Source organism: Ammodytes marinus, assembly GCF_949987685.1.
Source record: "Ammodytes marinus genome assembly, chromosome: 18".
NCBI lineage: Eukaryota > Metazoa > Chordata > Actinopteri > Uranoscopiformes > Ammodytidae > Ammodytes > Ammodytes marinus.
The window spans coordinates 23,501,579-23,515,115 of NC_137222.1; the positions used below are offsets into that span (position 1 = coordinate 23,501,579).

General features: G+C 41.0%; 3 protein-coding genes across 3 annotated transcripts; all 3 read left to right on the plus strand.

Moving 5' to 3' along the window:
- Positions 1-1,414: 1,414 nt before the first annotated feature.
- LOC307265106 (nuclear factor 7, brain-like) lies at positions 1,415-3,807 on the plus strand. Its single transcript, XM_080046684.1, has one exon. The coding sequence runs from the start codon at positions 1,507-1,509 to the stop codon at positions 2,824-2,826; it is 1,320 nt and encodes a 439-aa protein (XP_079902810.1). The 5' UTR covers positions 1,415-1,506; the 3' UTR covers positions 2,827-3,807.
- Positions 3,808-4,909: 1,102 nt separating this feature from the next.
- Positions 4,910-9,808, plus strand: LOC307264714 (uncharacterized protein). The gene is made up of 2 exons (XM_080046185.1): positions 4,910-5,754; positions 6,434-9,808. The coding sequence occupies exons 1-2, from the start codon at positions 5,212-5,214 to the stop codon at positions 6,629-6,631; spliced, it is 741 nt and encodes a 246-aa protein (XP_079902311.1). The 5' UTR covers positions 4,910-5,211; the 3' UTR covers positions 6,632-9,808.
- Positions 9,809-10,414: 606 nt separating this feature from the next.
- On the plus strand, positions 10,415-13,239 carry thap1 (THAP domain containing, apoptosis associated protein 1). The gene is made up of 3 exons (XM_080047198.1): positions 10,415-10,545; positions 11,905-12,097; positions 12,534-13,239. Exons 1-3 carry the CDS (start codon positions 10,475-10,477, stop codon positions 12,951-12,953), a joined length of 684 nt encoding a protein of 227 aa, XP_079903324.1. The 5' UTR covers positions 10,415-10,474; the 3' UTR covers positions 12,954-13,239.
- The last annotated feature ends 298 nt before the right edge of the window (positions 13,240-13,537 follow it).

Below are 13,537 nucleotides of genomic sequence, written 5' to 3' on the forward strand. Positions count from 1 at the left end.
TTTTACCTACTATTTTTTACCGATTTGCATTGACAGTAAAATTTAAATCTTTTGTCAAAATAAAGATTTTGGAATGTCACAAACTGCAACATGAAACTTTTATCTAAAGTGAAACCAACTTTCACCATAAAACAAAGTGAAGTTTTCTAAAGTATCCTAAACAAAGTTAAGTTAAATAATAAAAAATTAAGTAAACCCGCAATCTCGCCCTTTTGCCTATTTCCCAACATTCATGACTGTAGGTGAGGGTGGGAACAAAGATTGACCGGTAGATCGAGAGCTTTGCTTTCCGGCTCAGCTCTCTTTCCATCGGGCGGAGGTCGTCAATGCCCCCAAACCTCCACAGGGATGGAATAGGGGCCTCCTCCAGACGTTCTCAGTTCACCTGTACTACCTGTTTGGGCTTACCAGGTCTGTCAAGAGTCTTCCCCCGACCTTTGACCCAACTCATCACCAGATGGCGATCAGTTGACAGCTCCGCCCCTCTCTTCACCCGAGTGTTCAAAACATGCGACCTAAGATCAGATACGATCATGAAATTGACCAATTGTCTGCTTTAATTTTCATATTTATTCATTCTAAAAATCTTGAATACATTGACATAACATTATGCACGGTGAAATAAAGGAACGTGGTGTGACCCTTAATGTCGAAAAAGATGTTAAAGAAAAATTTGAACAGGTTTTTTTTTTATTTCCTTTTAGGAAATAAAAGGAAGAGCAAATAAAACAAATGTGATCTAAAGTAACTCTGATCACTGTTAGTTCATGTTAACAGAGACTTCAGTATTTAGTACAACTGAAATGAACACGGTCATTCAAACATATAAGCAGAACAAATAAAATGTTGTCATACTGGTTTGGCATAGGCCTGTTGAAATGTGCACTGGAGGACAAAAGAGAAAAACACGTCACCCTGTTTGTGGTATTTTTTTTAAAGATATTTTTTGGGCATTTTTATGCTTTATTGATAGTGTAGAGACAGAGGTGAAATGGGGCAGAGAGGGGAGTGACATGCAGAGAACGACCGCGGGCTGGAATCCAACCCGGGTCCGCTGCTGGCCGAGGCCCATGGGGGGGACGCCCTACCAACTGAGCTAAGGGTGCCCCCTGTTTGTGGTATTTAATGAGGATGTTCACTTTACTTAGTGAAAAACTACATAAATCATTCCTGCAGATTCCACTTTTAGCGTCTGTTTGCTGCTGATACCTGTAGGCTACATGTACATTGTCTATTGATTAAAAGGGCAATTTTACACTCTGAAATATATCCTGGCACCACCCTCTGCTGGTTACAGCATGACATGGCAGCATCTCCAGGTGTTCATAATTTACCACGTGACACAGGTGAATGAAAATGAAAATAGATTTTGACAGTTGATCAGTGCTGAGACGCCATTACAGGGAGTGTCAGCTCTGCTGGTAAAAACACATTTGGAATACATTTAGTCGAAAAGTGACTGGAGAGACTAACTCGGTGAGTCCTGAAAGATAAAAGCAATATCAAATGGCTGGGAGAGCTCAAGATGATTTGGTCTGCACAGTGTGTTTAGACATTTTCAGAGATCCAGTGTCTCTGGGCTGCAACCACAGCTTTTGTTCAACATGCCTGAAAGACTTCTGGGACAGAGCTCAAAACACAAATTGTCCCATATGTAAAAGGAAATCCTCAAAGGAGTTTACATTTGTGGACTTTGCACTAAAGGAACGGTCTCACACCTTTTTAGCGGGCAGTACTGGATCACCTTGGAGTAAAAAAGATGAGAAGACAGAGGACCCGTTGAAATCTGGCTTAAAGTCTCTACAGGACAGGAGGGAAAAATACAAACAAGTGCGGGAAAAATACGATAAAATGGTTGAACACTCCAAGAAGCAGCTGTTGTCCACAGAGAGGCAGATCAGAGCAGAATTCAACAAGCTCCACAAGTTCCTGAAAGAGGAGGAGGAGTCCAGACTGGCAGCTCTGAGGGAGGAAGAGGAGCAGAAGAGCAAGACTCTCAGCAGAGAGATGAAGATGATTGAAAAGCAGATCGCCTGTCTGTCAGACGGTATCTCTGCTGCTGAAGAAGAGCTGGAGATACGCTACTCGCCATTCATGAGTTATAAAACCATTCGCGTCTGCGGCCAACTCCAGAGCTCAGTGTTAGATCCGCAGCTGGTCTCTGGAGCTCTGATAGATGTGGCTAAACACCTGGGCAACCTGACCTTCACAGTGTGGGAGAAGATGAAGGAGAAGGTCCCCTTTAGTCCGGTCATTCTGGACCCAAACACTGCAGCCCCCTGGCTCTATCTATCTGATGATCTGACCAGTGTGAGAAATGGAGACATAGGGCAGCAGCTTCCTGACAATCCAGAGAGACAAACAAAGTATCCCATCGTTCTGGGCTCTGAGGGCTTCAGCTCAGGAGAACACAGCTGGGAGGTGGAGGTGGGAGACCATCCTAACTGGACCATAGGCTTGGCTAAAAAGTTAGTTGACAGGAAGGGGGAGAGAGTTGCCTCGCCAAGATATGGACTGTGGTGTTTAACGCATGATGATGGAAAATACACTAATGGAGTTGGTCAGACTGTCACAATGAAGAAGAGTCTCAAGAGGATCCGAGTCCAGCTGGACTATGACTGGGGAGATGTGTCCTTCTACCACCCCGGAGACATGACTCCTATCTGCACTCACAGGGACACTTTCACTGAGAAACTCTTCCCATATTTCAATATTGGAAATGCTGGTGATGATAAAACTGCCGATATCAAAATCTGTCGAGTTGATTTTCCTCATAGAAAGAACGTAAATGCTTGGAACCTTCTCAGTGCTTGTACCATCAACTGAGGTTTACTGTAATGGGCTGCTTGTCTTTGATAGATTCTTTAATTACGCTTAGATTATGTTTTAATGTCAGTTTTTCACACATCACACTCAGAGTCTCAGTGGTAATGTGTATCGTGGAAGCACTTTTATATTGATTAGTTTAATTGTACTCTTGTCCCTACATTCATTATTTGAACTTTGTATGAAGTGTATTCCCTTTTATCTTATTGTATCCTGTCTGGACTTTTGCTGTGGTTAAATCAGCCTGATGGGGGCTGACATCCTAGGTGTGGGCCAACACCCTGAACTTCCTGAAGGATTCAAAGTAAACTCATCATATCATTGGCATTATCCTGAACAACTCTCAAATTAGCATTGAGTCATCACTTGATTGTCCCACTGTTAGTCAGGAGAACACAGCTACCTACCATCTGACCATGTCAACCAAGTCAAGTCAACTGTATCTATATAGCTTATTATAACAGCTGAAGAACTAGAAAACGTCTAGACACTGCTTGGATAGAACGCTTTCAACTAGAGATAAAAGCCAATGCAAAGAAGTGGGTTTTTAACCATTCAGTATAAAGCAGCTCATTTTGTGTATACAACTCAGACAAGACCCCGGCATTGCTCTGAGTAGGATGCTCTGGTCTTCTCTCCATGCATGAATGCTGATGACCATAATCATCTGTATTGTCTTTTTAAACTAAAGATTGTTCGTATTGGACTTGAGTGAAGTTTTCTTCAACCAAAAAACTTCTTCTATAGTTTCAAACACTTCTCTGCCTCTGATTGGTGGTTATGTCTTTGAGTTGTGGTCGATGGTCATAGAAATGTTTTTTTAACAAGCCTACATTGTCTGAAATTAATTACCGGTTGTACAATATTTACATCTCCGTTATTGTTTTCATCCAACCCACTGTACACACAATGTAAACACAAGTCATTGATTTATTAAGAAAATCAACATTAGAAATATATTTTTCATGAACTTCAACAGAATGTGCCTTTATGTTTTCTTGTAAATGCTCTGATTGTATTGATTCTGCTTTCATTGCCTTTTAAAATAGATTTAGTGTGTAAGTTGTGTCACATCTTAAAATAAAGTTTAAAATTCCACAAGAAAATGTGGCAACAAACAAAAATGCGGAAACCATCTCATATTCAGAAAACATACTTTACAAATAGAAGCTGTTAATTATCCTGTTTATAATATTTTAGTTTGAATCCAACATTGTATATTAGACTCAGGTACTTTTAATTTTTAGTGTTTTGGGGACTTTTGAAAACAGGTCTACACAAAGGGGGTGTAAACATATAAAAAATGCTTATAAATGCTGGTCATGCATTATGTGTCTATGTAAACTGAGACAGTGAGACATCATTCAGTAGATTATTTAAACCTCTGCTTTTTGTTCTGTCATTACGGTATACTGTATTTCTATGAAAAAGGCCTTCATGAGCTCTTTAGGTGCAACAGACACATTTTGGAGTGAAAGACAAACTGACAATCACACAAGTGCCCAGTCTTTGGGCCCTCGGAGGGTCTGGACTCAGAGGATAGTCAGTCATCAACAGCACCATCATGTCTGATAAGATAAGAAGACAACACTTCATTTTTTTTCAGACGGAAATTGTTGTGCAGCAGTTGTGTTACAAAGTAGGACAGACAACATACAGTATATAGAGTGCAAATACAAAAACATGTCATAAATCAAAGAGTTAAAATGATCAGTAAAGTGCAAAAACCAGTGTACACAATGCCCAAATTAAGAAGATAAAGCGTATATAATTAATATAAATATAAACTGGTAAACTTAAAGTGAAATTCCCAAATGTAATGTAACCTACCCAATGCCAAAAATTTAAAAGTTAACTGCAGTGAGCATAAATAGCCTATTGACTGTGAAAAGTAGAATGCTTAGATTTCATAGCCTACTGTAAATGTGACATTTACATTTATTTTAATCTTCTTATTTTGGTCTAGTTTAATGATAAGGGTCTTTTTGTCGTGGTTCTGTCGGTAGCAGCAGTAGTTGCACTCCGCCGCAGGGGGCGCTCCAATTATCTAGACTCAACTTCTTTACAGAGAAGAAGAAACGGGAGCAACAACAATAACACAGCTAGCTGCACTGGGAAGAACATCTACTAAATATCCCATTTTAAACGTCTACGTCCTGCTTTAACACACAGGGACGGAACGTTTCCGTGGACAGAGCCTATAATAAATCCACACTGAGGTGAATTCAGGAGCAACTTTGTGTTTTGAACCCAAGAAATAACATTCTCTCGTTGTGACGAGCAGAAGCTAACTAGCTACACCGTTAGCTTGTTTACACTCAGTCCGGTTCTCTTTTTGGGGAGTTTACTGTTTAATGTCACTGGGCTCCGGTACCGCGTGCAGACATGGAGAGTTTATACAAGCGGAAAATGTTCGCGTCGATGCGGAAAACCAAGACGGACGTGGGGAAGAAGCGTCAAATCGGCTTACCCGCCAACATCCTGGACGACAGTGACGAAGGCTCCTTCTCCTCCCAATCATCCGACTCCTCTGCCGCCTCCGACTCCTCCGGTTCCCAATCCGACTTCAAGAGCTCCGCAGAGGGGGACAGCGAGAAGGAAGACCGGAGCGGCGAGTCCGGGGCGACGTCCAGCGATGCCAGCCGCTCAGTCGCCCGCAGGAAGAAGCGCTCGTTCCTGGGAGGAGACGACGACAGCTCCTCGTCCTCAGGTACCGGGGAGGAGAAGGACGCCCGCCCGGTAAAGAGGATGGTGCAGCCCAAGAAGCGGAGCAGGCTGAAGCGGAGGGACGAGTCCGACTCGGACCGCGCGGAGGAGAAGAAGAGAGAGCAGGCAGAGAAGGCAAAGAAGAAGCAGAGACACGACAAGCTGCTGGCGCTGTCCCGAAGGATGAAGGCCCGGGTCCCGAAGAGGAGGCGCCTCAAGCAGGTACACTAAGACTACGGACCCCCATCACACACACCTGAGGTCAAAAGTGCATATAATAACAACAATAAACCTTCTCTATCATCAGTCAAGTGTTAATAACAGTTGGTAACTTTTGATTTAATGATTTCAAGGTCACCTATTTATGCAAAAGTGCACTGTTTAATGGTTCTTTTATCATTAATATGGGTTCCAAATGTGACTTTTCTCTATCTCCACCTATCTGAACCCCTGTGTTTAAAACACCCCAGTCAGATTTCTCTCCCTGTTATGATATCATAACCGAAGCCACGCCCCCTAATTTCCACCTGTGATAAGCCACACCCCCAGGTACCCAGACCCAGGGCCAATCAGAGCAGACTCAGCTTTTTGGGAGGCAGGGCAGAAAAGAGGCTAAAAAGAGGAGATTCGCAATGGCGCTGTGAGAAATAAACAGTTATTTTTTTCTACATTGAAAAACAGCTTCTAGTAGACACCCAAATGATAATGTATTCAAACGACACAGACATCATCATATTAACCTTATTCTAAATCTCTGCAGAGTCCTTTTTGAAAGTTTTTTCTTACCCCCTGAGCGCCGCAGTCATTTTTTTCTCTCCTGTATGTCTGAATAAACTCCTTGTGGAAGCACTGTGCAGCAGTCAACTATCAATTGAAGTCTAACATGTGCTTGTGTTTTCAGGGTGCGGGCGACGACGACGCTTCAGACAAGGACAGTAGTGACGAAGACAGAGGACGAAAAAAGAACGGCAGCAAGAGAGAGAAAGCAGCCGAGAGCAAAACGGAGGAAGAGGAAACGGAGGAGGAAGAGGAGGAAGAGACAGAGGAGGAAACCGAGGAAGAGGAAGAGGAGAGGGGCAAGAAGAGGAAGAGGAAGTAGATCCGCACACACACCCTGACGGAGAGAACACAGGAGAGAGTTTGAATGTGAAGAACTATGAAACTTAAACCGTTTTTCTTTTTTTTTTTTTTTTTCCTGCAGCATTTTAAGTAGAAAAAAAACACACAAACACTCAAGGACTGGACTTGCCAGGTTTTCATGGTTGTCTCTGTTGCTATAGAAACAGATGTGACCCCCGCTACGATGTGTACGTGTTGAAGGAATTATAGCCTAAAGATGTCATAGTGGTTTTAACCCATGCTGATCTACCGTCATATGTCATGTCAGGTTGCTTGTTTTAGTTTTATATCCCAAAGTCATTGGTCCTAGTTGTGGAACCCAAGGCCAGCGTGGTGGAGACAGCTTGAAAGCCAAAACCCTGAAAGTGTTAACCTGTATTGCTTCAATGTTTTATTGTTTTTGTTGTTGGACATTTACAATAACTAATGGCATATGTTACTCGTGCAACATGACACATATTTGACAATTAGTGATAGCTACATGCCAGCGCATTGTCAAATATACATAGTCTAAATTGTATTCTAATTTTTTTTTTATACTTTTAAGAGGTCTAATCTCATCAGTGACATACCCTATTGTTGTTTTGCTTTTTTTTAAATGTAGAGCTTACTGGCTTTTTCCAAAGCTTTCAATATTCATTTATGGTCTTCAATGAATGGAACTCAGCAAATTTGTTAAAAATAACTTTGTGGTGGTTGAGATTATTTTGACGGTGATGGGCGTATGCCAGTAGATCAGCAGCAGACACTTGAAACTGTGTCAACAGGTGACGAGTCCCACTACAAGTCCCAGAGAGCATTGCCAGAAGAAGCATCCAGTCAGAGTTCTTCAAGTTGTTATTTTGTTCCCGACTGCAGTGACGTAGCGTCCTGAATGGTGATAAATCTCTTGACTCTCGGGTGTGGATGGACAAATGGCTGTTGATGTATTTTGAGACAGCGTATCAAAGTGACAGCACTCAAAATGCTCTTAAGTCTCACCTTGATTCTCTTTCATTTATTTTCTTGTTAAAACGTGAGATTAAATCCAACTCTGTTCCTGCAAAGCAGACTTTTTTTATGTGATGACATCAACGGAATTAGACACAAACTGAAAAAAACTTTTACGGTATTGTACAGTAGCTTTTTATTTGTTAAAGTTTGAAGGCTATGTTTTCAGAAGTGTGTGTGTGGTACGTCTGTCCATCATCTAGGATTTGCTGCTTCTCTGTTTTCTATCTTTGTAAATGGTATATCTTTGGGTTTAGGACTTTTGAAGACATGGACAACATGTTGCGACAATAAGTTGCGACAAACAGACAAAAAATCTACAGAACAATTGAAAATGAGAGGAATCCATAACCATAGGTTAATACTGTTGCAAAATGTCCAAATTTAATGATTAATTGAACTGAAATCTCAAACTTAAAAGGTCCACTAAATAGCTTGTTCCAGAGCTTCCACTGCATCTCACACTCCTTAACGAATGGATCTGGCTTGATTGTCATTGTGTGACCTACTAGAAGTATGGAGGTTTGGTTGTTGTTTAAAGAGGGTCACTTCCATTTTGTTAGCCTCATAGCATAATTGCCTAAATCATATTTACTCTACTCTACTTTTACTCTACATCTACTCTACATCTACTTTTCGTTAGCCTAATAGCTTAATTGCCTAAGTCATATTTTAAGGGTTATAGAGTAGGATTAAGTTGTTGTAGAGTACAGTAGATGTAGAATAGAGTAGATGTAGAGTAGAGTAAATAGGATTTAGGGAATTATTATGCTATGAGGCTAAGGATTTGGAGAATGAAGGAGTCAACATCTTTGAAAACTACCAAAGATAATTTAAGAGTTTGGAGGGACTTCCAACCGACCAAAAAGGCCCCAAAACTCTTAATTGACGTCTCTGATTTTAATATTTATTATTTACCTGTGAAATGTTATCACAGCTGACAGGAAACGATGGGCAGACTGTTGACTGTTAAGGAAATAAAAGTATTACTATAGTAATACTTGTACATGTTCATACATGTCATCAGATATCCGGGTATCTCTATTAAATACAAAAAACAAATGCTGCAGCTTGACAGCATATAATTCAAATTGATCGGTCATTATTTAAACGTTAATATTAATGTAACAGGAGACAGCCCCCCCGCCCCCTCTTGTGTATAGAATACATGTTGGCAGCCCATCCAGCTTTCTTGGTACTTTTCTATTTATTTCTTCTTCCTCTCTACAGTCGGTTTCATTGCTGTATCCATGTTTTAAATATATACATTGGACAAATTGTAATGGAATTGTCCTAAATCAGACGTTTGCTCTTTTGAAATATTACCTTTTTTTCCCCCTCTCTTATGGTGCATTCAAGTGCAGTCATACAGATTTGACAAAAACAAAGTCCTGCTCATAAATTCAGCCTGTTTTTTCAAATGAGCAGCGAGAAGCTGAGCTGTAAAGAACATTATTTTATATTTCCCCCCATGTAGTTGTCAGTATGAAGCTCCCTTAAACTGAGTGTTTAATCATTTGTTAGTGGCCTTTTCTGCTTTTGAGCTAACTATTGAATCCAGTATGTTATACAGAATTGTGATATGAACACTGAAACAAGTCAAAGTTACATATCAGCGCTGTGTATGAACTTGTTTTCCAGTGTATAACTGGCTTTTGGTTGCTGTATAAAGCTCCTGAGACCCACTTACCCTGATGAAACCCCTCTTTTTATTAATAAAGTTGCCCTTTTTGACCAACAAATTTTGTTTTGGAAAGTCATCCCATCTTAATTGTGGTTGCATATAACTGCATTTACCATAGCTGTAAAATATTGTGAATTTATTTAAATGTGTGCTCAGGACACTAACGTCTGGGCAAATCAAAAATATAATAATAATGAATATGGCTACATGAGCGGTGAGCGTTCAACAACTGAGAATGCTTTGACAAAGCTTTCGTACAGAACCAGATGAAAAATGTGCAGCTGCACAGACACTGCTGGTTGAGTTTTGCTGTATTGGCTATATGAGGATAATTACATTTTACTGTATTTGACAAATGGTATCTGACCTTTGTTTTTACCCTTTGTACCAGTGGAATCTGTCGTAAACACACAGATTTGTTTTTATTATTATCTCAAATACAAATCAGGATCCCGGGCTTGGGGTTTATTTGTGTTTGAAATACAAAAAGTAGCAAAACATTTTCTTTGAAGATTTTTCAATAGAATCTTGAAATGTATGATTTATTTTTATTAAGGTAATAGTGAAAATAAAATCAGCAATTAACACCTGGGATTCATTCTTTTTCTCTTTTTGGCCATCAACATGAGTCTGGAAGATCTTGATTTCATTTGGTAAAATCATACTTTAACAATAATATTCTAATTATTTTCATTTAAGATATTTTAAAATGTATATAGCCTATAGTATTTTTAAAAGTGTTACACAATTATTTCTTGAATTTTCCGGTAAATATGATGACGTTAAATATTTAATTTCTAAGGCCAGACTCGCAGAAATGCCAGTCTACCTGAAATATCTTATATTCACAGAAATGATATATTTCCAGCATTATTTGAAGCATTTTTTTATTAGAGTTCCTTTTTTTTAACATACTCCATTAAATAAAGCATTGTTCTTGCTGAACCTAAGCAATTCTTATTTTAATCGACACAAAATGATTCGGGTCCAAACCTAACTGCTTGGTCCGAGGCATACAGAAGGTCACGTGAACTCCGCCGCCATCATTGTTAGTGGCAGTGAAGCCTGTGCGGAGGGTGAGCAGCAGTACCAGCGGAACTCGGTGGAGTATCAGTCCGGGTGTCAGTGAGTGTCGTCCGGGATTCAACCATGGTCCAGACGTGCTCAGCGTACGGCTGTAAGAACCGCTACCATAAAGACAAAGACATTTCCTTCCATAAGTAAGTGTGTGCGCGAGCTGGTTAGCATTAGCTGTCAAGACATGATGGATAAGCACTGGGCTTAGTGGGCTACACAGTTCACCAGCTCTCGTTTACTAACTTGCCATATTAAGCTGTATTGCTCATCATTAACAGTGCAAAGGCGCTAGAAATAGGAACAAGACATTTCTGGTTCTGGTGGATTTTACCGTTAAAATCGGGTCACTGAAAACTCCCCAAGCACCATTTTACTATGATAAATATTAACACTTGTTTCAAGTTCGCACAGCCCCCCCTCCTCTAAAGTAACAAGTTCCCTATTCCCAACGTGTTTACAGCCAGGATACGCAAACATTCAAGTTCCGATGTTATTCAAACCAAAGTGATTTTGTAATTATATATCTGTATGCCGAATTTTACCAGGAAACTACACATGTTGGTCAAATAAATATGGCATTTCCAACATGTTTACCTTACCCAGAAATATATGCTTGAAATATAAACTCCCATGAATTATAATAGGAGTTCGGTTACAGTTCCTCATTTATCCTTGCTCGTTGGCTGTCGAGCAAACATGTCGGAACCATGTGTGTTTGACTGGCCATGTGAGACGGCCTACTAAAAAACTGAAGTAGGCTATGTTCAGTTAAAGTTCCTTTCCTTTAGTATTTAGCAGTTATCGTATCGTTTATTTGGGTGAGAGGTTCTCTGTTAATCCCAGCAGGCAGACAAAGGCACTGTCATCAAGGTGAAAGTTTAGTTAATGTGCTGCTGTTAAAGTTGCTGTGTTACTGTACGGGGTTCTGAGTGTAGTACTAGATGTCCTCGCGAGTGTTTACCAGGAAAGAACCATGCTGTAGCTCAGGGCAGGGCGATCCTACGATCAGCTATATGGGTGTCTGGCACCCTCTTCACGTAAATAATGATTACATTTTATTTTACAAAACTTTTTTTTGAACATGTTGAACAAGCTAATTCTTTGAAAATGTCTTGGGATATTTGGGTCTACAGTTTCACGAGGCTGTGATTATCCTAGAGCTCAAAATAGATTATTGTATACAGAATACAGTTATGTCAAGTTTAAAATGAAATAAAAAAAACAATGCACACCTAACTGTATGGATGTGCAGTTTCAGTTTAAATATCAGAATCGCTTGTGGGAGCTTGTCAAAATCAGACCTTATAAACTAATATATTTTATAATGGTACCAGGATAAAAAAGGGGCTAAAATCCACCTTGTTGTAGCTAACAAGTTTGACATATAGTTTACTTTCTACACTATTTAAAAGTAATTAGCCCGGGTACTGATAAATGTCGCATTGATGAAATGAATTCCATTTCGATGTATTTCTCATATTGTGTTTGTTGATTTCCCCCAGGTTTCCTCTGGCCCGTCCAGATATCTGTTGTAAGTGGGTGGCAGCCATGAGGAGGAAAAACTTCAACCCGACAAAGTACAGCAACATCTGCTCTCAGCACTTCACCAGAGAGTGTTTCAAGAGAGAGTGCAACAACCGAGTGCTGAAAGAGAATGCTGTGCCCTCGCTATTCACCTTCAACCTCAGTGTCAAGGTGAGGCAGCTTCACAGCGTTTCCATACATGACACACACACACACACACACACACACACACACACACACACACACACACACACACACACACACACACACACACACACACACACGATTACAACATATTAATACCAGTACAACTGTACTTTTAACTTGATCTTTGTCATGGAAATGTATCTTTTAAAGTCGAATTACAGCACAAAAGCTGCACCAACCTCATCCACGCTTTTCCACATCCACATTTTTGGTTTACTTCTTCTGTCACTGTTTTCCATGCATGCAGAAGACAGAAGATGATTTCGACGACAAACATTCCTCCAGAATCACTGTCTCCACCTGCAACCAGATAATTAGCTCCATTAAACCTCCTGTAACTCCGTATACATTCAGGAGGCATCATCATGACTCATGTGTGGGTATTTTTCTGTCTTGACAGTCCCTGGAGGATCCCTTCTCCTCCTCAGAGCTCCACTTCCCCCTCTCTCTGCCCTCTGACCCTGGGCTGGATGATGAGGAGGAGGAGGAGGGGGGTGGTGGGCGCAGTCAGCCAGACCCTCGCGGAGACACCATGGCCGTCTCCTGTGACCACAACTACACGGCGGAGGACTCGGAGCGCCAGGAGAAACGCATCCAGCAGCTAGAGGAGCAGCTGGCCGGGCTGAGGAAGAAGATGAAGACCATGCAGCAGAAGTGCAGGAGGCAGGACAGACAGCTCAAGAGGCTGAGGGCGGCCGCCTGCGAGACGCACAACAAGGCCCAAGGACGGCAGGCCACGGGGGCCGCCTCGGGGTTGTTCGGAGAGGGCTACGTCATTCTACCCAAACACATCTACCACACGCTCAAAGGGATCGAGTAGCAACACACAGGGAATAGGAGAATGCTCGTTGTCCAAAATCAGTGAATATTGGATTGAATATCCGCTACCTGTGTGTGTGAACTGAAACAAAGAAATCTGGTTTTAATACACAGCCTAGGCTCTGTAATCTGGTATGGAAACAAAAGGGGGCCCACCGTAGCTAGCAACACAGCCCGTTTACAGAGCCAAGGCTGTGTATTAATTCTGGATTTTTTTTTTCCAGTACAGACAGGTTGCGGATTGTGAGGAAATATTCACTGATTTTGACAACAAGTATTCTCCAGAATCACTGACTCCTTTAATCTCAAAGAGCCATGCGGACTGCCGAGGAGCTGCTGAGCAAGGCAGCAAACCACCCTCCCCCCAGACTGACTGAGAGTGGAGGGAGTTGTTCAGGATGTAGAAAAACTCTGTATGATTTGGTGGATACGACAAACCTCTTGCGTATCCACCAAATCATACAGAGTTTGTTTGGGCTGCAGTGAAATGACTTTGTGTTGCATAGTTCAACGTTTAGGGTTTGGTTTCAGTGAGAATGTCTCGCAAAACTTTTTTTTTTTTTTATATTATTTTTTGGTAATTTT

Bases quoted from the DNA above. Each gene is read 5' to 3' on its own strand.
- LOC307265106 (XM_080046684.1), top strand. From the start codon at position 1,507: ATGGCTGGGAGAGCTCAAGATGATTTGGTCTGCACAGTGTGTTTAGAC.
- thap1 (XM_080047198.1), top strand. From the start codon at position 10,475: ATGGTCCAGACGTGCTCAGCGTACGGCTGTAAGAACCGCTACCATAAA. The intron at 10,546-11,904 runs GTAAGTGTGTGC...GATTTCCCCCAG, and splicing joins AAAGACATTTCCTTCCATAA to GTTTCCTCTGGCCCGTCCAG. The intron at 12,098-12,533 runs GTGAGGCAGCTT...CTGTCTTGACAG, and splicing joins CCTTCAACCTCAGTGTCAAG to TCCCTGGAGGATCCCTTCTC.
- LOC307264714 (XM_080046185.1), top strand. From the start codon at position 5,212: ATGGAGAGTTTATACAAGCGGAAAATGTTCGCGTCGATGCGGAAAACC. The intron at 5,755-6,433 runs GTACACTAAGAC...TTGTGTTTTCAG, and splicing joins AGAGGAGGCGCCTCAAGCAG to GGTGCGGGCGACGACGACGC.